Source organism: Leptonychotes weddellii, chromosome 5, assembly GCF_054177405.1.
Source record: "Leptonychotes weddellii isolate Sample4059 chromosome 5, ASM5417740v2, whole genome shotgun sequence".
In the NCBI taxonomy this organism is placed as follows: domain Eukaryota; kingdom Metazoa; phylum Chordata; class Mammalia; order Carnivora; family Phocidae; genus Leptonychotes; species Leptonychotes weddellii.
Window position 1 is genome coordinate 117,342,724 of NC_138373.1, and position 21,970 is coordinate 117,364,693.

The 21,970-nt window shown below is 38.4% G+C and overlaps 1 protein-coding gene across 35 annotated transcripts in view; it reads right to left on the reverse strand.

Annotated features, from left to right (window-relative positions):
- The window catches only part of LOC115940598 (uncharacterized), a 404,464-nt gene that overhangs the window by 272,049 nt on the left and 110,445 nt on the right, over positions 1-21,970 (reverse strand). For 8 of the 35 annotated variants that reach the window (XR_014145775.1, XR_014145774.1, XR_014145773.1 and 5 more), the window contains exons 4-5: positions 14,680-14,723; positions 1,526-1,681 (exon numbers count right to left, since the gene is read on the reverse strand). The exons of 19 other annotated variants lie outside the window; for them this stretch is intronic. Coding sequence is in view for 3 of the 16 variants with exons in the window: in XM_081822069.1 (XP_081678195.1) it covers positions 1,526-1,681; positions 14,680-14,723 (200 nt within the window). In the remaining 13 variants the exon portion in view is untranslated. Of the gene's footprint in view, positions 1-1,525; positions 1,682-14,679; positions 14,724-21,970 lie in introns of those variants that run through there. 8 more of the 35 variants (XR_014145777.1, XR_014145778.1, XR_014145776.1 and 5 more) reach the window with 3 other exon arrangements.

Consider the following 21,970-nt stretch of genomic DNA (forward strand, 5'->3'; position numbering starts at 1 on the left):
GCCCACCCCCGGGAGAGGTTAAAGCCAAGATACAGAATGCCACAGGATTCTGTTTAGGACTCTCATAAGCGAATCACTGAAATACAGGGAGTGAATGCCCCATGAGGCAAACATTTGACAAAAGGAGATGGCTAGTAAATAAATTCTCCTCCCTTTCTCCCTCCAGGTGGACTTTTTGAGATGCAGTTTATATACCTTCTTGGAGGACGATCCTGTGGATTTGAACAATCCAACTTGATCATCTTGTCTCATAGTGGCTCCTCCTTTTCTGTTTCACTCCCCTTGTTCCTCACACCTGGAAATGCATTCCCTAATTGAGGAAACATACCACAAGCTCCTTGCCTCAGGCTCTGCTTTCTGGGTAACCCAGACTAAGACAACACCACAGAATTCATAGACAAAATTATGCCAATCTCACCATTATTGATCATTTTCCTCACTTGGGAATCTTTTCTGGCTCCTTACTCAGTTCTATCCTCACTGTGTGACTTTGCAAGTTACCTAATCTTTCTGGGCTTCATATTATTTAAGATAATATGGAGATAATAAAAAATAATTCCTATCTCATGAGGAGTTAGAGGAATGAAAAGGAAAAAATGATTGTAATCAGTATATAGAATGCTTGGCATGTAGTGAAAGTGCAGTAACTGTCAGTTGTTAATATTATTATTATAAAAATCGGTTTTATTTGCAACATGATGGACATCTAGAAGAGATGGAAAAAAGAAAAGGAGTTCACTTACAGATACTTTGGGGAGGTTGGAAAGATATGTTCACATGCCTAAGAGCACATGTCATAACACTATACAATAAATCCTCTAGGTTCCATTCCATTATGCCCCCAAACCTGATTCAGAAATGGAGCTGTAACTCCTTCCAGAGTTAGGCTTTTGCAGCCATGGTGAAAATGATCATCTTGAGCATTTGAGCATTTTGAGGGGTTTAGTAAGTTTAAACTGAATTCGAACCATAGTGGTCCGAGGTTTTGTTTGACATTTTCATCTGTGGCTTCCTTCTCAAGGGGCTGGCACAGCCAAGGGATGGCCCAGGTTTCTTTCAACTGAAGCTCTGCCCATCGATTCTGAGCTGTGCCTGGCCTCCTGACAGGAGATGGCCTGCTTCTCACATCTTGCCATTCTTTGATCCCAGGGTCTTAGTTGTGTTGTTCTGGCTTTTACTTACTGATGAAGAGATTTATGTGGATTTAATTTTTTTTAGTTTCTGGCTGCCAAAGATTTTGGTGCTTGCAATTTTCATAGGGAACTATGATCAACTACAGCCATTTTTTTTTGCTTGGTGTAGGTTTTCACAGTAGCGGGAAGTCAGAAGTGATTTGTAGGTTACTAAATCTTAGGCTTTGTTTAACATATAATTTTTATGGTCAGCAAGAGTGAATAAGATCCTAATATTTCAGACCTTCATATAGGAAGTAAGCCAGAATGAAAAATTACACTGTCCACCTACCAAAGCTAGTGATTGCATAATGTATCTTCTCAAAAAACATAATCCTGACCCCATCTCCCACCTCGTTTTTGTCCTCCAAGTCCGGAATTCTTGTTAAATGGAAGGTTTGGTGCTTGTTTTTCTTTGGTAATGCAGCAGATACACATAAATGTACAAAGCAGATGCAGTTTCCTTGAGTACCTCTTAACTCAAGTTCTCTCTTGGATGATCCCTTAGCCTGCGAGATAATGGAAAATTAAAAACCCAGTTTTAGTCTAAATATGGAACCTCAGTCTGATCCAATCATTTAAAATCTCTTTAGGTTTTTCAATCTCTCGTCTCTTAACCCCGGTAAATGCTAAATGCTTCAGTGCTCCTTTTGCTCCACTCCCAAGATGGCGCCTGGATGTGAAGAGTAACATAGGTGTGATTTAGGTGGCAAGATGGGGGTCCTCAAATCTACGCTGGTCTCAGAATCCTCCTGGTCTCACATGTCCAGTGGCTGGAAGGAATGCTTCCTCAAATGGCATTCACCAAGAGGCAACTGGCCCTTTTTGTCTGCAAATCTATCCAGCAGCCTCTCTATCCACTACCCTCTCAGTACTCAAGAATCTGCTTCTTTGGGACTAATAGGTACTTCAGAGTCCTTCACGTAAGGGGAATTAGGAAATTTGCCTCACACTGGCTGTGGTAGACAGAAGGATCTCTGCCCAGATCTCCCTTCAAGGAAAGATTTACTGCCTTGGTAGCTGAGAGTGATCAACAGATGGTTTCTGGCTTACAGCTCCTTCGGGAGCTGTTTCAGCTACAGAAAGACATCTTGCCTGAGGCCATACTCTTCCCAGAGTGACACTCATCTTATGACTGACTGACGTGGGAGTATAAAAGCCTGGCCCATTCAGCAGATGGCACTACAACACTGACTGGTGGTTCTCACTCCAGAGTTTCCCTTTGGGTTGGCTGAGATTCTGCTGGGTCTCGTCACAATCTCACCAGTTTCTCCCTCTGCCGAATCATGCTTCTTCCCTTCCTTTTTCACAGGTATTAATCCCTAATAAACGTCTTGCACCCCAAATTCTGTCTTAGCATCTACTTCCAGAGAAGCCAACTTATACCACAGATCTATCCACCCGTCTTCTGTCACTACCTTCATGCCATCCCTGCACAATGTGGAAATTGACTTTGTGCAGGCTATTTCCAAAGGCTCTCAGTCTCCCTATGTACAAAGGATGCACAGCGCTAAGTCCAGTGCTTCCGGACTCCCATTCCTTTCTAGATATTTCTAAAGACAGTCCCTAACCTCCACTTGAAGCCTGGTGTTTACGGAGGACAGGACAAGGCCTTTGGCTTCTCAGCTTCTTGATTTCTACCTATCTCTCTTTCTTATTATTCACAAAATTACTTAAGTCAGAAGAAGTAGGCTTTTGGCTTCTCTATATCTTTTTTTTCTGTTCTGGATATAGAGTAAAATTCTATGATCTGGGTCACCAAGTCTGTCTCTTAATATGATAAAACTAAATGTTAAATTTAGGAAATCTTTTTATTTCTTAAAAAAAAAAAGTCTGAATTTCAAATCTACTCTTTTGTTGCATATTCAAATAGCCTATTTTGAAGGCCAGAAACTACATACTCTTTCTTTCTTTCTGCATTTCCATATGACAATCGGATTGAATTCCTCCTGTCTTCTTTTCCTCATAGGTTCATGGATCTACCCTCAAGACAATTCTTAATTCTAATTCTAGAAAAATATAATAATAATAATTCTAATTTTTGTAGGGACTATAACCAGTCCTTGCTGTAAATATAGACTATATTCTGGTTTTTAAGCATCCCACATGGACATTTATATGAGGCCAGATGTGTAAAGAAACTGTACTTCATTATTTCCTGTATCTTATCTGTTCTACCCAAGAAACCCTACCCAGCAAGTAGCAGAAGAAAATACACTATATTTTGGTACAATCCAGTAATGTCATCTGACCTATCATTTGATGTCTACAATCTCTGCCTGGATGCCTCAGGAAAATATACAGTCTCTCAGAGTTCTGCTCTTTCCCTGGCTCCTTTCCTAGCTGGCACTAAGAGAAAAGGGGAGGGAGGGTCTACTGGCTTCTTTTAAGCTGTGGGGTCACTATCACAGTGTGTAAGGAGACATACCAGCATCCACTACTGAAATCTGTGTTTTCCATTCCCAGTTTCTGGGGTGAAAGTCCCTGCTCTTCACTCTAACCCTAGGCTTCTGCTGATCTCTGGCCACTTTAATGCTTCTGCTTGCTTTCTTGCATGTGTTCACCATCTCTGAGCTCTAGGGAACCAAAAGTGCTGCTATGGCTCATTGACCTGGCCTTCTCTTACCATCACCTCCATATCCTTGCTATCACACCATATGGATGTAGCAATTAACCCCAGATTGGACTTCTCTAAGAGGTTGGCAGCCTTCCCATATTATGCCTAGACCAGGGAAGCAGGCCATTAGCCTTGATGTTTTTGGAGGCTTCCTACCTTACTGCGTGTTTCTGAAAGTGCTTCTTTCTACCTGCTTTCTTGAGGTGCTTTCTGGTGCTCCCAATCCTAAGGAGAAAGGGCTGTTACAAGGACCCTGCAAGCTGACTTCCTTAATCTCTTTTTGCTATGCTTCTTCCTCTAATCCCTACTTCCTCTATGCTTTATCCTTATTCTAGTCTAGACAGAAAGCCAGTGGAGAGAGACTTCAAAGCAATGTCTTCCCTCACCAAAGAAAGAAATTTATATTTTAGACTTCAGGCTCAATTCTCTGTATGTTAATAAACCTAAAAGAAATTTAAAAATCATTTCTTTCCTAGAAAAAGTTGGCTTTTGAGTCTTGTTTCAATCTCACACAAATAAACAATGATCTTCTTGTTCTAATAAGTATCTATCCTTTTCCTGAAGCATTTAAACCCTCTTTTTTATAGGGTGAGAAGTTGCCAGCTAAGAAGATTTATAAGACATGGAAACATATCTGAATAATATTCAAATGCGTACTATGCCTGTTGTATAAAAATAATAAATTACTTACTACTATGCAGCAGTGATTGGGCTTTGCATGTATTATCTTACTTAATTTTCATAATAACCCTGTGGGAAAGTATTATTATCCCAATTTTGAAAATGATAAATGAGGCCCAAGAGGGCTAAACAACTTGCCTAAGGTCACGTAATTAATAAAGGTTGGACTGGGACTCAAATTCAGGTCTGACTCCAAACCCCTTGCTCTAACCACTATAATTTCTCCATTAGAAAAAGCCATGCTTGACTAAGAAAAAAATTTGATCACAGACAACTCTCATTTGGTGGTTTAACTTTTCTATTCAGCAAGAAACAACTGGGCATAGTGTTTGAGAACCAGGCTTTGAAGATGAGCTATGTTTCTCTGCTTTTCATCTGTAAAGTGGAGGTTATGCCACTGTTAACCCACAGGATTGTGTGAAGTTTAAATGAGTCAATACGTGACAAGTTTTTGGCCCAGTGCTTGGCACATAGGAGGCTTCAATAACTGTGAGCTATTGCTATTATGAAAGTCTCAGGATTGCACTGTCTTTACCATCAGGCTGAAGATTTCAAAATCAAATGTAAAAAAAATATGAATTTTAAATTTTTGACATTCATAAATATTTAAATTGGGTTCTGTTGTTTCTTTTCTCCCTTTATCTCTTAGAAATTAACCTCTATTCAACTGTAGGAAGGAAAATCCTGCTGTGAATGTTTAGGGAGAATGGAATCACCCTGTCAGAAATATCACCCATTGCTTTGTTTGTTGTTTTGCTCTGTGCTAGAAGAAGCAGTTGCTTTAATGAAACATTTCCATGAGTTATTGTTGTTGTTATTATTCTTATAATAACCATTATTATGAATGTTTTGCCTTTGCAGAGAGGCAAGGAGGGAGTAGAGGAAAGTGTGTGGGCTTTGCAGTCAAACATATCCAAGTCCTTTCTAACTGATCCTTGGAAAGTGACTTAATTGAGTTTCAGCTTTTGTCATTTGTGCCTACCTCCTTGATAAAATTGATATCAGATAAAATGATATAATATGCTTCAGATGCCTAATATTAACTGCCACATTACAAGAGTTCAGTGAAAGTTATTCCACTTTCTTACCTCTGCCTTTTGTCCTTTCCCACTGCCTTTAATTTAGAAAGTTGGCCATACGTGTATTGGGGGTGGGGGCAGGATTAGAATTCTTGGACATCTGCTTATTATATAGTAAATGGTATGGGTTAAATCACAGCCCCCCCCCAGTTCACTTGTTGATGTCCTATACAGCAGAATGTGACCTTATTTGGAAATAGAGTTGTTGCAAATGTAATTAGTTAAGATGAATTCATGCTGAAGTAGGGTGGCCCCTAATTTAATATGATGAGAGCCCTTATATAAAGGGAAAATCTGGACACAGGCATGCACACAGGGAGAGCACTATGTGAAGATTAATGCGAGATTGGGATAATGCTTCTACAAACCAAGGAATGCCAAAGATTGTCAGCAAATCACCAGAAGCTAGGTGAGAAGCATAGAACAGGTTCTCTCAAACAGCTCTTGGGAAGAATCAACCCTGACAACACCTTGATTTTGGACTTTTAGCCTCCAGAACTGAGACAATACATTTCTGTTGTTGAAGCCACCCAGTTTGTCATGCTTGGTTACAGCAGCCCTAGCAACCTAATAAGAAAACAATGAGGACTAGAGCCTTCTCTGAAATGATTAGCTTACAGATTCTAAATGTTGTGCTTATTAAACTTTTACTTATCTAAAAAATTAAATTCTTCAATTGAAATCAAGAGAAGTCAACAGTTTATCCAGAGAAGAAGTTACTAAAAATGAAGAATGACAGATAAATCCCCCATGGGATTTCATAGAACACTACTATAAAAAATTTAAGAGTTAACATTTTAAATGGCTTCTGATGCAACTTTTACCAATTCCCCCATTAAAATAATTAGAAATGATATGGGAAGAAATGTGACAATTATAATAATACTAAAATCGAAGACTCGTAATCAACCTTTTGCCAAAATCTAGTATACATAAAAACCACAAGTAGATGGAACTGGATTGAGAATCCATTTTCAAATGGTCTATAAATATATTCCTCTCTTGAGACTGAGGAAACTGTTGGCCTGAAGGAAAGTGAGAAGACCCTTCCTTTCTCTCCCATGCCCAGCTCCAGGCTATGCTGTTCAGGGTCTTTACCCATAAGAAAAGTGCACAGCCATAAGGTATGATTTTTGATATGTCCTGACTCTTATTCACCATTCTCCTGTCCCAGTTAGTGTCTAACTTTCCACATCCATTCAGAAAGTGAATTTCTTGAATGTAAGAGTGCAAAAAATAGGTGATAGGGATGACTCATGAACTCAGGAAATACTTTATTTACATTTACCAGTTTATTTACAAAGGATACAATTCAGGAACAGCCAAATGAAAGACATGCGTAGGGAAAGGTATGAGGGGAGGGATGTGGAACTTCCAAACTCTCTCCAGGGCACCACCTCCCAGCACCTCAGAGTGTTAACCAGCCCAAAACTCATCAAACCTTCTCGTTCAAGAGTTGCTATAGAGCTTAATCTCCAGCTCTGCCTTACCCCGCTTCCCTGAAGTCAGGAATGAGGCTGAAATTTCAATCCTCTAATCACTTGATCTTTCTGGTCACTGGCCTCATCCTGAGGCTTTTAGGGACCCGCCCCTCCCCAAGCCCTCCCCGCCAGCCTAAATCACCTCATTAGCATAAACTCAGGTCTAATCTAAAAAGGCTTGTTATGAGTAACAAAAGATATTCCTATCACTCAGGAAATTCCAAGGGTTTGGGGAGCTCTGTGCCAGGAATCTGGGACAAAAACCAAACATATTTATTATTATACCACATCCCTCCATAGAGATTGTACCGTTTTCCATTCCTACCAGTATTTTATGAGTACCCTTTTCTTCTCAGCCTTGCTAAACTTTAAAATATTTCAGTTTCCTTTCAGTCTGTATTTTTCTTATTATAAATAAAATTGGATGTCTCTTTATTTAAGGGCTATATACATATATACACATATAAATTGTTTATATCTCATGTCCATTTTTTTCTATAGGAATTTTGGTCTTTTTCTCTTCAATCTTTACAAGTTTTTGATATTTAGGGAAATTAGTACTTTATCTGTGATATATGTCGCAAATATATACTCTCAATTTGTTGTTTGTCCTTTGACTTTGCTTATGGTGGGGTTTTTTTTTTTTTTGGCCATGAAAATCGTTTAATTTTTATGTAATCAAATTTATCAATTTTTTAAACTGCATTCTAAATTCTTTTTTTTTTAAAGATTTTATTTATTTATTTGACAGAGGGAGAGAGAAGGAGAGCACAAGTAGGCAGACAGGCAGGCAGGCAGGCAGAGGGAGAGGTAGAAGCAGGCTCCCTGCTGAGAACAGAGCCTGATGCAGGGCTCGATCCCAGAACGCTGGGATCATGACCTGAGCTGAAGGCAGACACTTAACGACTGAGCCACCCAGGCGTCCTTAAACTGCATCTAAATTCTAAGTCATACTTACTTTTCCCTCCATTTAGACTATATATAAAAAAAAAATCATTCGTGTTTTTTTCTAGCATTGTGTAGGTCAATTTTTTAACATTTAGATCTCTGATTCACTTAAAGTTTATTTTTGTGTGTGGTATGATGAATTGATCAGATTTTATCTTTAAAAGAATTTTCAAAGATGTGGAGAAATATACCTAGTAATGATTAAAAAAAAAAAAGGAAGATACAAAACTATATGTTCAATATGGCCTCCACATACATACATAAAAAACACATTAGAACAAAATGCACCAAAATATTACAAATGGTTACATCTGTTTGACAACATTATGGGAAATTTAAAATGTTCTCTTCTAAAATATGCTTTCATACTTTCTATAATAAACATGTCATCCTTTAAAACCAGAAAGAAAAGCAGTACGTGGTCTTTAATTAAAAATAAATAAATAAATAACACTTGGCCCTGCTAGTTTTTTGGTAGTCTGAAACAGAGATGTAGAAAATGCATATTTAGTTGAAGCAGAGAAGAATAGGATCAATACATACTTCCCTCTCTCCTCTTTGCACATCTCTCTGCCTTTCCTCGTGTTTTTTTTCTTTTTTTCTCTCCCATTTTCTCACTCTCCATGTCTTACATAGCAGTAAAATACAGGCAGAAAATGAGCAAGCCTTCCGTAGCATATTATTTTATTTCTGCAAAAGCTACTTGGGGTTAATTCTTTCATAAAACACCTTGTAGGTTATGACAAGAACTCAAAGAGACCACAATGCTAATGGATAATGTAAAGCCTCTGGCATACAAATCGCCCCTTCCCCCTCAGCTAACAGTCCTGAAACCAGCAACGCGGAGTAACCTATTACAAGACCTTCTGTATTATCCTAGAGAGTGTAAAATTCCAGGTCCCTTCATTTTAGCAGTCGAATGGTCAGAGGAGAATTATTGCTTCCTTTATTTTATGGCACTAGTGATGTGCAGCTTGTCCCCAGGATATGCAGTGAAAAATCAATGCCAGATGGCTCAGTAGGAAACAGGGCTAATGGCTCTGTGTTGTTTGCAGTCTCCCCAAGAGGAAAGCTATGCGGTGGGGGTACTCAGGGTTGTCACATCCAGTGGTTAAGAATGACATTTGTTGAGAGTTCATAGTGTGCTGAAGTCTGTTTTACATGCATTGTCTCATGAAATCATCAGGGCAACCGTGCAAGGAAGACATTCCTATTATGGCATAGATAGGTTCTTCTCGCAAGTGCAAATAAGTAACTTTCCCTAAATCAGACAGCCTGGAGGTGGCAGAACCAGAATTTGAACCCATGCCTGTTAGGTTCCGAAGTCAATATACTTCAAGGGTATTCTAAAGCCACTGGGTGAAGAGTCAGTAGCAAGAAACAATAGCTTAACACATCTCAGTTTATCAGTGAAATTTGTGACACATCCAGATGGCACCAGGCCTCCTTGGAAGACATTTTCTAGGAGACTTTCTCAATGCAGGTTCCACAAGAAAATTAAACTCTACCAAAAAATGAGTTGAGTATTATCTTTTCATTTCTTCCAAGGATGATGGCACATAACAAATAGTAACATTCTAGTTGCAAAGAAGAGAAGCTAATTCATTACACAAAATGGTGGCTTAGGACATTAGGTCTTATTTCTCTCCCCCTCCCTTCCCATCTCTCTTTCCCTGTGTGTGTGTGTGTGTGTGTGTGTGTGTGTATCTTTCCCTCTCTTAAGAACGCTTAAAAGGGACAGTGTGGCCTGGCTGACTCAGTCTGAGGGGCATGTGACTCTTGAACTTGGGATCATGGGTTCAAGCCCCATGTTGGGTGTAGAGATTACTTAAATAAATAAAAACTTTAAAAAAAGAAAGGTTGCAAGGGTAACAGGCCTATAAGTGCAATTATCAGCTGAATTCTCCCCAGTTGCATTAACAATGTCTGAAGGAGGTCTTTTACTCAGGACTTTATATTGATTATAAAAGGATAAATGCTATATTGTGTATTGTTACTCCACTATCAATCTAAGCAATCATTCATAACACAACACTACAAATAATACATTGGGTGCTTCTGGTATTTGCTCTAATCCTTCCTTGTTAAGGGATAGGTAAATCCTGAGCTGGGAGGACCAAAGGGAGAATCCCTGTCCTCCCCTGTCTAGATCTTCTTCTTTATTTGTCTAACTCTTCTTTGCTTGGTGACCCTCTTTGGAGTTGCCCACTCCCTATTTGACTGGGATTTACACACTACTATTTATGTTAGTGCAATTGCTTAGAGTTCAAACTCTAATTACAAAATTTTTATCAATACTATTTTATACCTCTAACCAGTGTTGCTTCTAATTTGAAATGATGACATGATAGCCTTGGAACAGTTTGTTTCACTGGTGTATATTCTTTAAATAACAACCAGAACTTGTTTTTCTCTTTCTCTTTTTCTTTCTCACTGTCCTTCAATCTTGCCTCTTTTTTTTTTTCAAAAGAGATTAACATTCAGGTTCAGTACTAACGGAAAAATATCTTTCCTTTTGATACTGATGCTCCCATAACTTATTGAATCTCATGGTTCTTGGCTAAATGACAACTTGGTGGCTTCATAATGGCTTTCATTTAAGCAAAACCAGCATTGTTAGCTATCAATGATTGTTTGATGTTCCAGAAAATATCTTCATGTTAGATATTTGATGCCAAAGAACATCTTTTTTCAAACAAAAATGAAATGTTTCAGTAATGTTTGCCTTTTTGTGGGAAAGAAAAAAAGCATAACATTCTTGAAATGTTTTGAAGGAAATTTGTAGATGTCTTGTACACTACAGCTTGGGCTGAGTGATCTAAATACCAGCAACATTGGTGACAACATAAGAAATGTCACAAGGCGTCTTAAGTAGTCTTGTTTTTCACTCTTGGATATAGTAGAATGGTGCCAGAATTCCTGAACTCTCTCCTTGATTTACCCTCTCTTAAACCTCCAGTCATGGGGAGATGATGGCTAATAAGAGTAAGGGTGTAGAGTCAAAGGACTCAAGCCCAGCTCCTCTATTCCTAGGTAATAATACTACGATGGGACACTGGGAAAATAGAGGAAGCAAGGAACCACTTAGCACAGTACCTGCACAAAGACATATGAATAATCATTCTAGTTATCATAATAATTAATAACTCAGTAAGTGCTAGGTATTAAATTAGTAACTTCTATGGATTGTTTCATTTACTACTCACAACCACCCCATGAAGTAGGTACAATTACAATTATTTTCATTTTATAGGTGAGAAAACTATGGTGAAGAGAGATTAAATAATTTGTCTAAGGTCACATAGCCCATGTGATGGAGCCTAGATTCAAACTCAGGTAATTTGATTACACTATACAACATTGTTCTGATAATAAAAGCAAAATGTGATGCTACCTCTGTGATCCTTTCAAGCAGCCTAAAGCACTGGACATTCAAGCAGAAATTCCTAACTTAACTCAGAAGCCTTTTAATGGTGCTAAATGCTGGGGCTAAGCAGCTATAGGAGTATCATCCATAATCACTTGCCACTATCCTCAGAAAGGTAAAGTTTGACAAAAAAGTTTCCACCAAGAGCAGCAATGAGTTCATTATCTATGAGATTGGAATTGTGAACTACTTCAATCCCCATTCAAGGACTCTAATACTTCTCCCTCCTCCCCAATATCTTCCTTCTTAAGATGGCATCTAGTTGCAAAGGACCTTTAACATCCTAACGGTATTGCATACACAGGCTTATGTTCTATATGTGGCCCTCTATGTTTTAAAATGTACCAGGATTTGTTCTAATCAGGTATGGTAAGACTGAGCCACCCAGGTGCCCCATTGCTGACATATTTAAAGAAAATTTGGCAATTTTTTTCCTAGAAAATTTACCAAACATGGAAATGATTGTCATCAAGGAAGAAGTTTATATTCACAGATCCCTAGAAAGAGGCATGGCATACCAACTGGGGCCAAATGAGGAAGCACCAGGGTCAGTCAGGAATCAGAGGGAGCAAGAGGAAAGCATGGGTGAGAGCTTTTATTGTGGTTTTTGTGTGAAGGAATAGGTCAGGAAGGGTAAACAAAGTAGACACACCTAGGATTGGCTAGTTTCAATAATTTTGGTGGGTTCTGAGACATAGGAACTTCCCCTACTTGTCTGATACTAGGCCCTGGGACGATTAAGGCAGGATTATAGTGGCTTGGCCCCGTAAGGAGGTGGTTGAGGATATGGGCTCTGGATTGGTTGATTTGCATTTAACGATTATGCTTTCAGGTGAGTGTTTGCTATCTCTAGGAGTTCTCTAATCCTGAGAGGGATAATCTCTAACTATTAAAGCCTCAAGATATCATAGCATCATAAAATACAAAACCCAAAAAATATTATTTATACACTCTAGTTGAAGTGTCTCATCCCATTTGTCTCAGACATTGTCCTTGGTCTTACTAATTCTACTCCTAAAGTGTCTATAACTCATGGCGATTGGCCTGATCCAAGCAAGGAAGTTGCTTCAGGGTGAGTCAGCTCTCTCTGACTAGGCCTCTCTGTTCTCCTTTGTGCTGATGATTCTTTAAGTTTTAATTGCAAATCCTATGCAACCCCAAGCTTATGCGGATGGTCAGTGAAGGGTTTGAGAGCAATGGCAAAAAGAGGGCAGCTTGTGCTCTTGTGGAATCACTAAAGAGGCTACCTTGCAGAATGCCTTCATGCCAATAACACTCAGCTGCGGAGTGGAGTCAAAATGGCAGCATGGTGTGGTTAGGCAGAATGAGAGAGAGATTGGGCTAGCACTACCAAATTTTCATGAGCTCCTCTTTGACACCGAAGATATTCAGAAGTTTACTAGAGCCATCTACGAGTATAAGAAGGAGGCTGTCATCTGAGGTAAAGAAATACAAAGTAGCTTTTATGCACATCTGAGATGCAACGTATAAATTGTCAATTCCAATTTACAGAGTGTATTTGGTAACAATAATATTGAGAAAATAACAAAATAGACAAACTTCTAGGTAGACTAATCAAAACAAAAAGTGACCTAAAGCAATGGTCACTTTGCAAATGCAATCATTTTAAAAAATAATTAAGCATTATAAGTAATTGTATACCAATGAATTTGAAAATTTCAATGAAATAGGCAAATTTTCTAGGAAAAAAATTGCCAAATTTTCTTTAAATATGTCAGCAATGGGGCACCTGGGTGGCTCAGTCTTTAAGCATCTGCCTTCAGGTCAGGTCATGATCCCAGGGTCCTGGGATCGAGCCCCGCATCGGGCTCCCTGCTCGGTGGGGAGCCTGCTTCTCCCTCACCCACTCCCCCTGCTTGTGTTCCCTCCCTCGCCGTATCTCTCTCTGTCAAATAAATAAATAAAATCTTAAAAAAAAAAATAGGTCAGCAATGTCCTTACTTTAGGATGGCTTAACTTCTGTTTCTTCTGCTTGGAGTATTCTTTACCCAGTTAGCTGCATAGTTAAGTCCTTTCCCTTCCTACAGGCCTTTCCTCAGATTTACATTTTTGTGAAGACTTTCTTGGATGCTCAATTTAAAGTCCAATCCTTCACACAGATTTTACATCCCTTTTCTCTAATAGCAATCACTATCTAACATGCTATACATTTTACTTATCAATCTTGCTTGTTGACTGCTTTCTTAAATGTAATCTATGAGGGCAAGGATTTTTTTTTAATTTATTTTGTTCATTACTGTACTTGTATTGCCTAAGTGCCTGGCACATAGGAAGTACTCAATGAATATTTGTTAAATGAATGATATAAATAACTAAAAAGTCCCCAAATTGCCATATGGAATTGAATGCATAGATAGATAGATAGATAGATAGATAGATAGATAGATAGATAGATAGATAATGACCAAATAGATTAAGACTGGGAAGGCAAGAATAATTTAACATTGGAAAAATCTTCAAATTAAATCATCACATTTACTGCATTAAGAGATTGACAAAGAAATGCCATATGCTTCTCTCAATAAAGCAGAAAAAAAAAAACCTAAAAAATGTGCATAGAAGGCAATTTCTTCTACCTAATCAAATAAATCTATCAAAAACTAACAACAAACATTAGTCTAAATGGGGAAATTTTAGAAGCACCTCAAGTAAAATAAGAACTAAGACAAGGATGCTTATAATCATCTTACTATTCAACACTGAACTGAAGTTCCTAACCAAAGAAATAATACAAAATAAAAGAGGTATAAGAATTGGAAAGGAGGGGCGCCTGGGTGGCTCAGTTGGTTAAGCGACTGCCTTCGGCTCAGGTCATGATCCTGGAGTCCCGGGATCGAGTCCCGCATTGGGCTCCCTGCTCGGCAGGGAGTCTGCTTCTCCCTCTGACCCTCCTCCCTCTCATGCTCTCTGTCTCTCATTCTCTCTGTCTCGAATAAATAAATAAAATCTTTAAAAAAAAAAAAAAAGAATTGGAAAGGAAAAGACCAAATTTTTATTTGTAGAATATATGATCATTTTCCTAGGAACTTCAAAAGAAACCTCAGATAACTTGTAAAATTAAGAGAATTCAGAAGATTATCCAATCTAAGATTGATAAACAATAAAAAAACACCATACTTACATACTAACAATAAAGATTAGAAAATATAATAAAAATTTTCTAATTGGGCAAGACATGGAGAATATTACATAATTCTGTTAAAGAACATAAAAAAATATAACACAAGAACAGAAATGTAATTGGGATACGTACACCAGATGATGCCGACCTTTGTTTGGAAAGGGAAGATAATGGACCTGGCAGAGAAAATGTAGAGATTTTAATGCTTTACTTAAAAAATAAAAAATAACTGAAGGGAATAAAACTTAATATTTGTTCATTTTGGTGGCAAATATTTACCATGGATGTTTATTACATTTTCTGTTTTGGGCACCCTCAAACATAAATAAATGCAGAGAGGGATCTCACTAATCTGAAAAAAGAATTTTTTAAAAAGATTTTATTTATTTATTTGACAGAGAGAGAGCACAAGCAGGGGGAGCAGGAGGTAGAGGGAGAAGCAGGCTCCCTGCTGAGCAGGGAATCATGGGATTATGGGATCATGACCTGAGCCAAAGGCAGACGCTTAACCGACTGAGCCACCCAGGTGCCCCCGAAAAAAGGATTTTATTTAAAAAAAAAAAATTAACAAAGATGTCTTCATTGGTTACTGAATCAATTAGCGTCAGTGTGCTTGGCCATTTATAAATATTTTTAGAAATATTATAGTATCTTTAAATACCCTATCTTGGGCCTTTTAGACATGACCCACTTTGTGGACTTCAAAAGCATTTGAGACCAGATAGTATAAACTACTGCAGTGATTCCTGGACTTCATTGTAGTAGATCTGAAAAGTTTATTCTCAGGTGGGCTTTTTGCAGAATCTGCACCCTGGTTTTGAAGCTACAAGTAGAGTATGAATATTCAATGGCCAAGCAGGACTTGGCACACTTGGACATGTAGGAAGATCTTCCAAAGCTTGCATTTTCTGCCTTCTGCTTACCTGTTTGACAAGAGAGCTATACCCAAATACTAAAGAAAGCCTTTAACTGGAGGAGATTTAAAATGCTATGGCATAGTGAGGCAGTCTCATGTATTTTCAGAATCTTGTGTTCTTTCTCCATTCTGAATTACGGGAAATTCTAGTGTGTGGAGAGGTTTTATTTTATCTAATTGTTCCAGAGTTTACACACTGTTCAGAATATAATTTATAAGTTAATTTATATGTTAATGACAACCACCCAAAGGGCAAATTTGATATACAAATTATTAAATCATTCTGTCTGCATATTCTCTTCTTTTGGACAATTACTTTTTCCAAATAATACCAGCCAATCAGACAACTATAATTACTTTGTGCTCTGCTAATAGAAGTCTGGTAAAGAGCTAGCAGTTAAAGGAATTCTTATCTGTAGCTACAAAAAGACAGGTCCTTGGAATGTCTTGTAGACATATGTCCCATTTAAATAATGAAAAAATTACTGGGTTTCTTCACCAGAGCAGTATAAACGTTTTGACCTAAAATGCAAACATTTCGGTTTATTTTTAATTCACTGATCTACCTTGTAACAACTCTCAGCATGAAACTGCTTCTGTGCATGCAGAAGTCAGGCAAACTCAGATGTGACCACAAAATAAAAAACATTCTAAAGAAGCATCAACGTGGGGAGGGGAATAAACTCAGAGTGTTTCTCCCTAACCCTTTACTAAAGGGTTTAGCCCTGAAACAGAGCCACCGTTTGGCAAAACTGTGAGCCAGACAAACGGATCTGAATTTGGTGCCCTTCTCTCTTCTCTTCCCTTGTAGTCCCAATTCCCATAGCAGCCAGCATGCCCTTCACAGTGTGCCATATAAACCTAGGCAATGTCCAGGGCCTCAAAATGATCTTCCTACCACTCCCCAACATCAAAATCCTATTTCTGCAGCACTATGCTCCAAGGCGATAGCTCCAGAATAAAGCAATTCCTTACTAAATTGCTAGTGATGGGGGATGGCTCTATATGGGTCTGCCTACAGAGGGCTACTCTATAATAGCCATCTAAAGGTCCTCTGCCCGCTCTGCTCCTTCTCCTGGTAATCAGGTTATTTTAGGCACCCGCCAGGCTGCAGGGTTATAAAGCAAATTCGGGACCAGACTCAGAGCTAAGAGCCAGCTTTATCAAAGCTCGTGTGATGGTTACCCTAAGTAATAGACCTCAGTATGGGAGGTCTATTGAGAATTGGGTACATGTTGCTGTCAGAGTGACAAAGGGCCAGCCAAGCCATGTATGTCTAAAGCCACCAATTTGTTTGGTGTCTCTCATCGTAAATGGTACAAAGTGGAAAGTGTGAGTATGGCATTATCCACTTTTCAGATCCAAAAATTGTCTTCCTAGAACAAAACAAAAAGTGCCCAAGAACAAGCCATGCTGACTTTGTCTTCCTGAGTATTTTAGAGGACATGGCAGTAAAAAGATCACAGATAAATTATAATGTTGAAAAATACTTTCTGTGGCTCAGAGCCCTGAGAGCACTCTGAATGTCATCATAATTCTATAAAGTCTGTCAGACATTCAGAGGGGATTATCCTGGGATTTGAGGGAGGGAGACATAGCACATTTACTGACAGCTGCAAGAAGTCACTCTTTGCAAATAACATTAGACAAACAATTCCAAAATTTGTAAGCATGTAACAGTCAGAAAGAGTATGGAAAATATTTTTTTAAAGTGGACATTGGAAGGTGAGATGGTTCTTCTTAAAATTTAAAACATGGGGAGGAGGCATCTCCTCAGAATTCAGAACAGAGCCTGAGTAAAGTCTATTTGTGTTTTAGGTTTTTGGTGGTGGTGGTGGTTGTGTGTGTGTGTGTGTTTCCTTCAGTTAAAGACTTCAGAGTCTATCTTTGAGAACTAAATCCAAAGTAAATCCAGCAGGAGGATTATTTGGCAAATATACAGATGTTTGGAATGAGGATTTTTTTTTTTTTTTGGTCCTTAGAAGTAATTATGTACAGGAAAGAGGATTGACCAGCAAAAGGACATGGTTTTGACCTTAGTATTAAAACTATATGTGGAATACTGTAGTTTCTTTCTGTAGTGTGTGTGTGTGTGTGTGTGTGTGTGTGTGTGTGTAAGATAAAACTTCATGTAAAGTGAATGGGAATTTTAAAGAGTTTAAGGGACTTTATTTTCCTCCATTAGAAAGTTATGGTCACCCAATTCCCACTGTAAACTTTCATTCTGAGATATGAATAAATAAACATCTCACAGAAATTACCATTAGGTAACAACAGTCTATGTTAGATAACAATAGTCTATGTTTTCTATTGCTCCTTTTGAGAAAAGAGGGTATAAGACATTTGGATGAGAGCTTTAAGTTATCTCAGGGAAATTTTCAAATGGGTAAAGTACTGATCTATATGTCTGCCCCCATGAATTTCTTATCTTAATAGCATTCTTACCTTGTGAAGAAAACTAAGACAAACTAGCTTAAGAAAAAAAAAAGGAATTTATTGACTCACATAACTGACATATACAGTTGGCTTTAGACATGACTAGATCAAGAGGCTTAAAAATTCTCATTGGGACTTAATCTCTTCTTCTATCTGTTTTTCCAGCTCATGGCTCTGCTTTTTCTCTTCGTTGGTTTTGCTCTCAGGCAGATTCTCCCCTTGTGATACCAAGATGGCTAAATTGACATCTTTATCAGCACAACAATCCTAAAGGAACAAACAATTCTAGTTTTCAATAGAATGTCCCTATAAAACCCCAGTATTGAGCCTCTTTAAACCACTATGAAACTATTAGATTCACTACTGTATCCATTATAGAGTTATCATATTATATAGTACATACTGAGTAGCTGTTTCCTTTAACTAAAAAGTTGAGTTTGAGTCCTTGTTATGTGGTGGCACACAGCTAATTAGTTGTCCATTGATTCTTGGGATTCAGGCATTGTATTTAATAAGGCAACAACATTCAGAGTCTTGGAAGGACAAACTTGAATAAGAATGTGCTGACTTTAAGGCCTTAAGTAGCTTCCTCCAAGAAGGTTCTAGTTCAACTTTCAGCTGAATCACAGACAGAAAAACACACACATCTTTGCTCAAAAGGCTTTTTTGCCTAATATTTAAGAGAAACAATAGCCTAGTCATCTGGAGAGGTACAGAGTTACAGTATTGAAAAATATATATTCTCTATTCTAGACTAATGTTAGTGCCATGATAAGCTTGGAGGAATAAACAAACTAGGAAATAATTCTGGAGAAAATCTGATTCCCCAGGACCCTAAATATCTTATGTTAATATACTTTTTGATGTCATAAAAAAGTATGATTGAGAAGTTGGAAAATATTGTATATATGACTATGGTTCCCCAAGGATGTCCACATCCTAGTCCCCAGAACCTGTCCATGGCAATACTTTGCAGATGTGATTAAATTAAGGATCCTGAAATAAGAAGATTATCCTGGATTATACAGGTAGGCCCAATATATTGGTTATAAGAGGGTCGAGTAAGAGAAGGAAGTATGACAGCAGAAATAGAGGATTGAGTAATGCAGGGTCATGAGCTAAGGAATGTGGATAGTCTCTAGAAATTGGAAAGGCAAGAAAATAAATTCTCCCCTACAGCTTCTAGCAGGACTATAACCTTACCAACCCATTTTAGATTTCTGAACTACTGAAATGTACTATAATGCTAAGATAAGGCACCAGGTTTGTGGTAATTTGTTATAGCAGCAATGAGAAACTAATACATGACAGAAGCAAATAATGCAAATGGAAAAAGAAAGGTAAGTAGAAACCTTAAAATAGGGGCACCTGGCTGGCTTAGTCAGAAGAGCATGCAACTCTTTATCTCCAGGTTGTGAATTCAAGCCCCATGTTGGGTGTAGAGATTACTTAAAGAAATAAAACTTAAAATAAATAAATAAATACCCCAGGATAAACAAAACAAAATAAAAACACATGGAAGACATGGTCTAACTATGAAACAAACTAAAGTGCGCCAATGGTTAATAAAGATCAAAGGAAGTTAATAAAAATGTAACAAAGAGTATACATTTTCCTTCAAAAAGGCCAGAGGTCATTACTTTGAATTTGTAATGGAGGAAATATAATCTTCGCATGATAAATTGGCCTGGCACTAAATAAAATTTACTATCAAAATAATATTAAGGTTATGTATAGCTTTTCCACCTTTAGAGTTAACTTAGGGTAAAATACTGAAGAGTTGTTTGTAAGACAAAATGCAAAGGAGGAGAGAAGATGGGAATAATGGAAGTGAGATAAACTCTCATTTTTCTTTTTAAGTTATGACTAGTTTTAAACTTATCAATCTCAGGCAGTTTCTATTTATCAACAAATACCTTTTGGTTAAGCTAATATCCAGAAGAATTCAGGTCAGAAAGAGTTAAAAGAGGTTAACTGTGATAATAGGATGAAAAGTGAAATCAGAAGGAGTGGAACTTCACTGGTGAATTCTATCATGCATCTAAGGGGAAAAAATGGTAATCTCACACAGACATGAAAAGTAAACAACAAGGGAATACTTTGCTACTCTTTTTATGAGGCCACATTATTCTGATACCAAAATCAGATAGACATTATAAGAATAAAGAAGTATGAAAATTTGAAATTAAATATGAAATTAAATCTAGCAACATATAAAATGTAAATGCATCATGACAATGAAATTTGTTCTAGGAATACAAGGTTGGTTTAATATTCAAAAGTCAATCAATGTAGTTTACCAAATTAAAGTAAAAAAAGCATATGATCACCATAATAGCTGAATAAACATCTGACAAAATTTAAGAGCTGTTGTGATTAAAAAATCATTGGTGATATCTATGGAAAACTTAAAGCTAATATCATACTTATTAATGAAAGACTGAACACTTTTCCCCTGTAATTAAGAACAAAGTGAGGATGTTCACTCTCACTATCTATATTCAATATAGCCAGTGCAAAATAGGGCAAGAAAAATAAATAAACAGCATACAGATTGGAAATTAAAAAAATCTTTTTGGGGAGGAGGAGCAAGATGGCAGAGGAGTAGGAGACCTAAATTTCGTTTGGTCACAGGAATTCAGCTAGATAGGGATCAAACCATTCTGAACACCTACAAACTCAACAGGAGATGGAAGAAAAGAATAGCAGCAACTATCTGAATAGAAAAGCGACCACTTTCTGGAAGGTAGGACGTGCAGAGAAGTGAATCCGAGGCGATATTTGGGAAGATAGACGGCGGGGGAGGGGGTCTCCATCAGCCCTACCGGCAAGTGATAGAGCCGGGGGCACAAAATCAGAACTTTTAGAAGTCGGCTCTGCTGAGGGATGCCACTCCAGTGGCTAAGCAGGGGGTGGAACCTCGCGGGGACAGTGTGGTCTCAGGACCCTCAGGGTCACAGAGAGACCGGGGGTGCCTGAGTGCGGCAGAGCTCCCAGGTATTGGAGTGGGGAAGCCGGCTGCAGAGACAGAGCCGAGGAGCGGGCTGTCAGCTCGGGGTTGCCATAAACCATGATCCGCGGCACAGTCGGGACACTGCTCTTCCAGCAGGGACCCAACAAGCGGCAGATCCGGGGAGACTCCCCTTTCTGCCCCGGGAGGAGCAGCGTGGGAGCACACCGCAGGGATATGCTGGGTTTGGAGACTCCACACAGAGTCGGGTGCCAGAGATAGAAATGCTTGGTCACAGGCCGGGTGAGCACGGAGTGCAGCCGGAGTCGGGGGAGACGGGAGTAATTGACTGCTTTTCTCTGGGGGCTCACTGAGGAGTGGGGCCCCGAGTTCTTGGCTCCTCTAGGGCAGAGATTGGGAGGCCGCCATTTTCACTCTCGTCCTCCAAAGCTTTCAGGGAAGAAAAGCTCCCGAGAGCAAACCCGAACAGATTACTTAGCCCAGACCGGGCAAGGGCAGGGCAATTCCGCCTCTGGCAAAGACATTTGGGAACCACAGCAACAGGCCCCTCCCCCAGAAGATCAGTGAGAACAGCCAGCCAAGACCAAGTTTACCCATCAATGAGAACGGCAGAACTCCAGCCAGGGAATACTGCACATAGAATTCATGGCTTTTTTCCCATGATTCTTTAGTCTTTCAAAGTTAATTTTTAAAATTTTTCTTTTTTCTCTTTTTCTATTTTTTTTTTAATTTCTCTTTTTCCCTTTTTCAACCAACATCTTGTCAATCCCTTTTTAAAAAAAACTTTTTTATTTTTCATTTTTAGAGTCATACTCTATCCCTTCATTGTAGCTAGCCTTATTTTTTGCATGTATATATAAGTTGTTCTCTCTTTAAAATTTTGGGATACAGTTTCTTCTAACAGACCAAAATATACCTTAAATCTCTAGGTATGGCTTTGTTCTAGTCTCCTGCCTGATCACATTCTCTCCCCCCCCCTTTTTTTTAATTTCTCTTCTTTCTTTTCTCAACCAACTTCTTATCTTATCAATTCCTTTTATAAAATCTTTTATAATTTTCATCTTTACAGTCATATTCCATCCCTTCATCGTATTTACCCC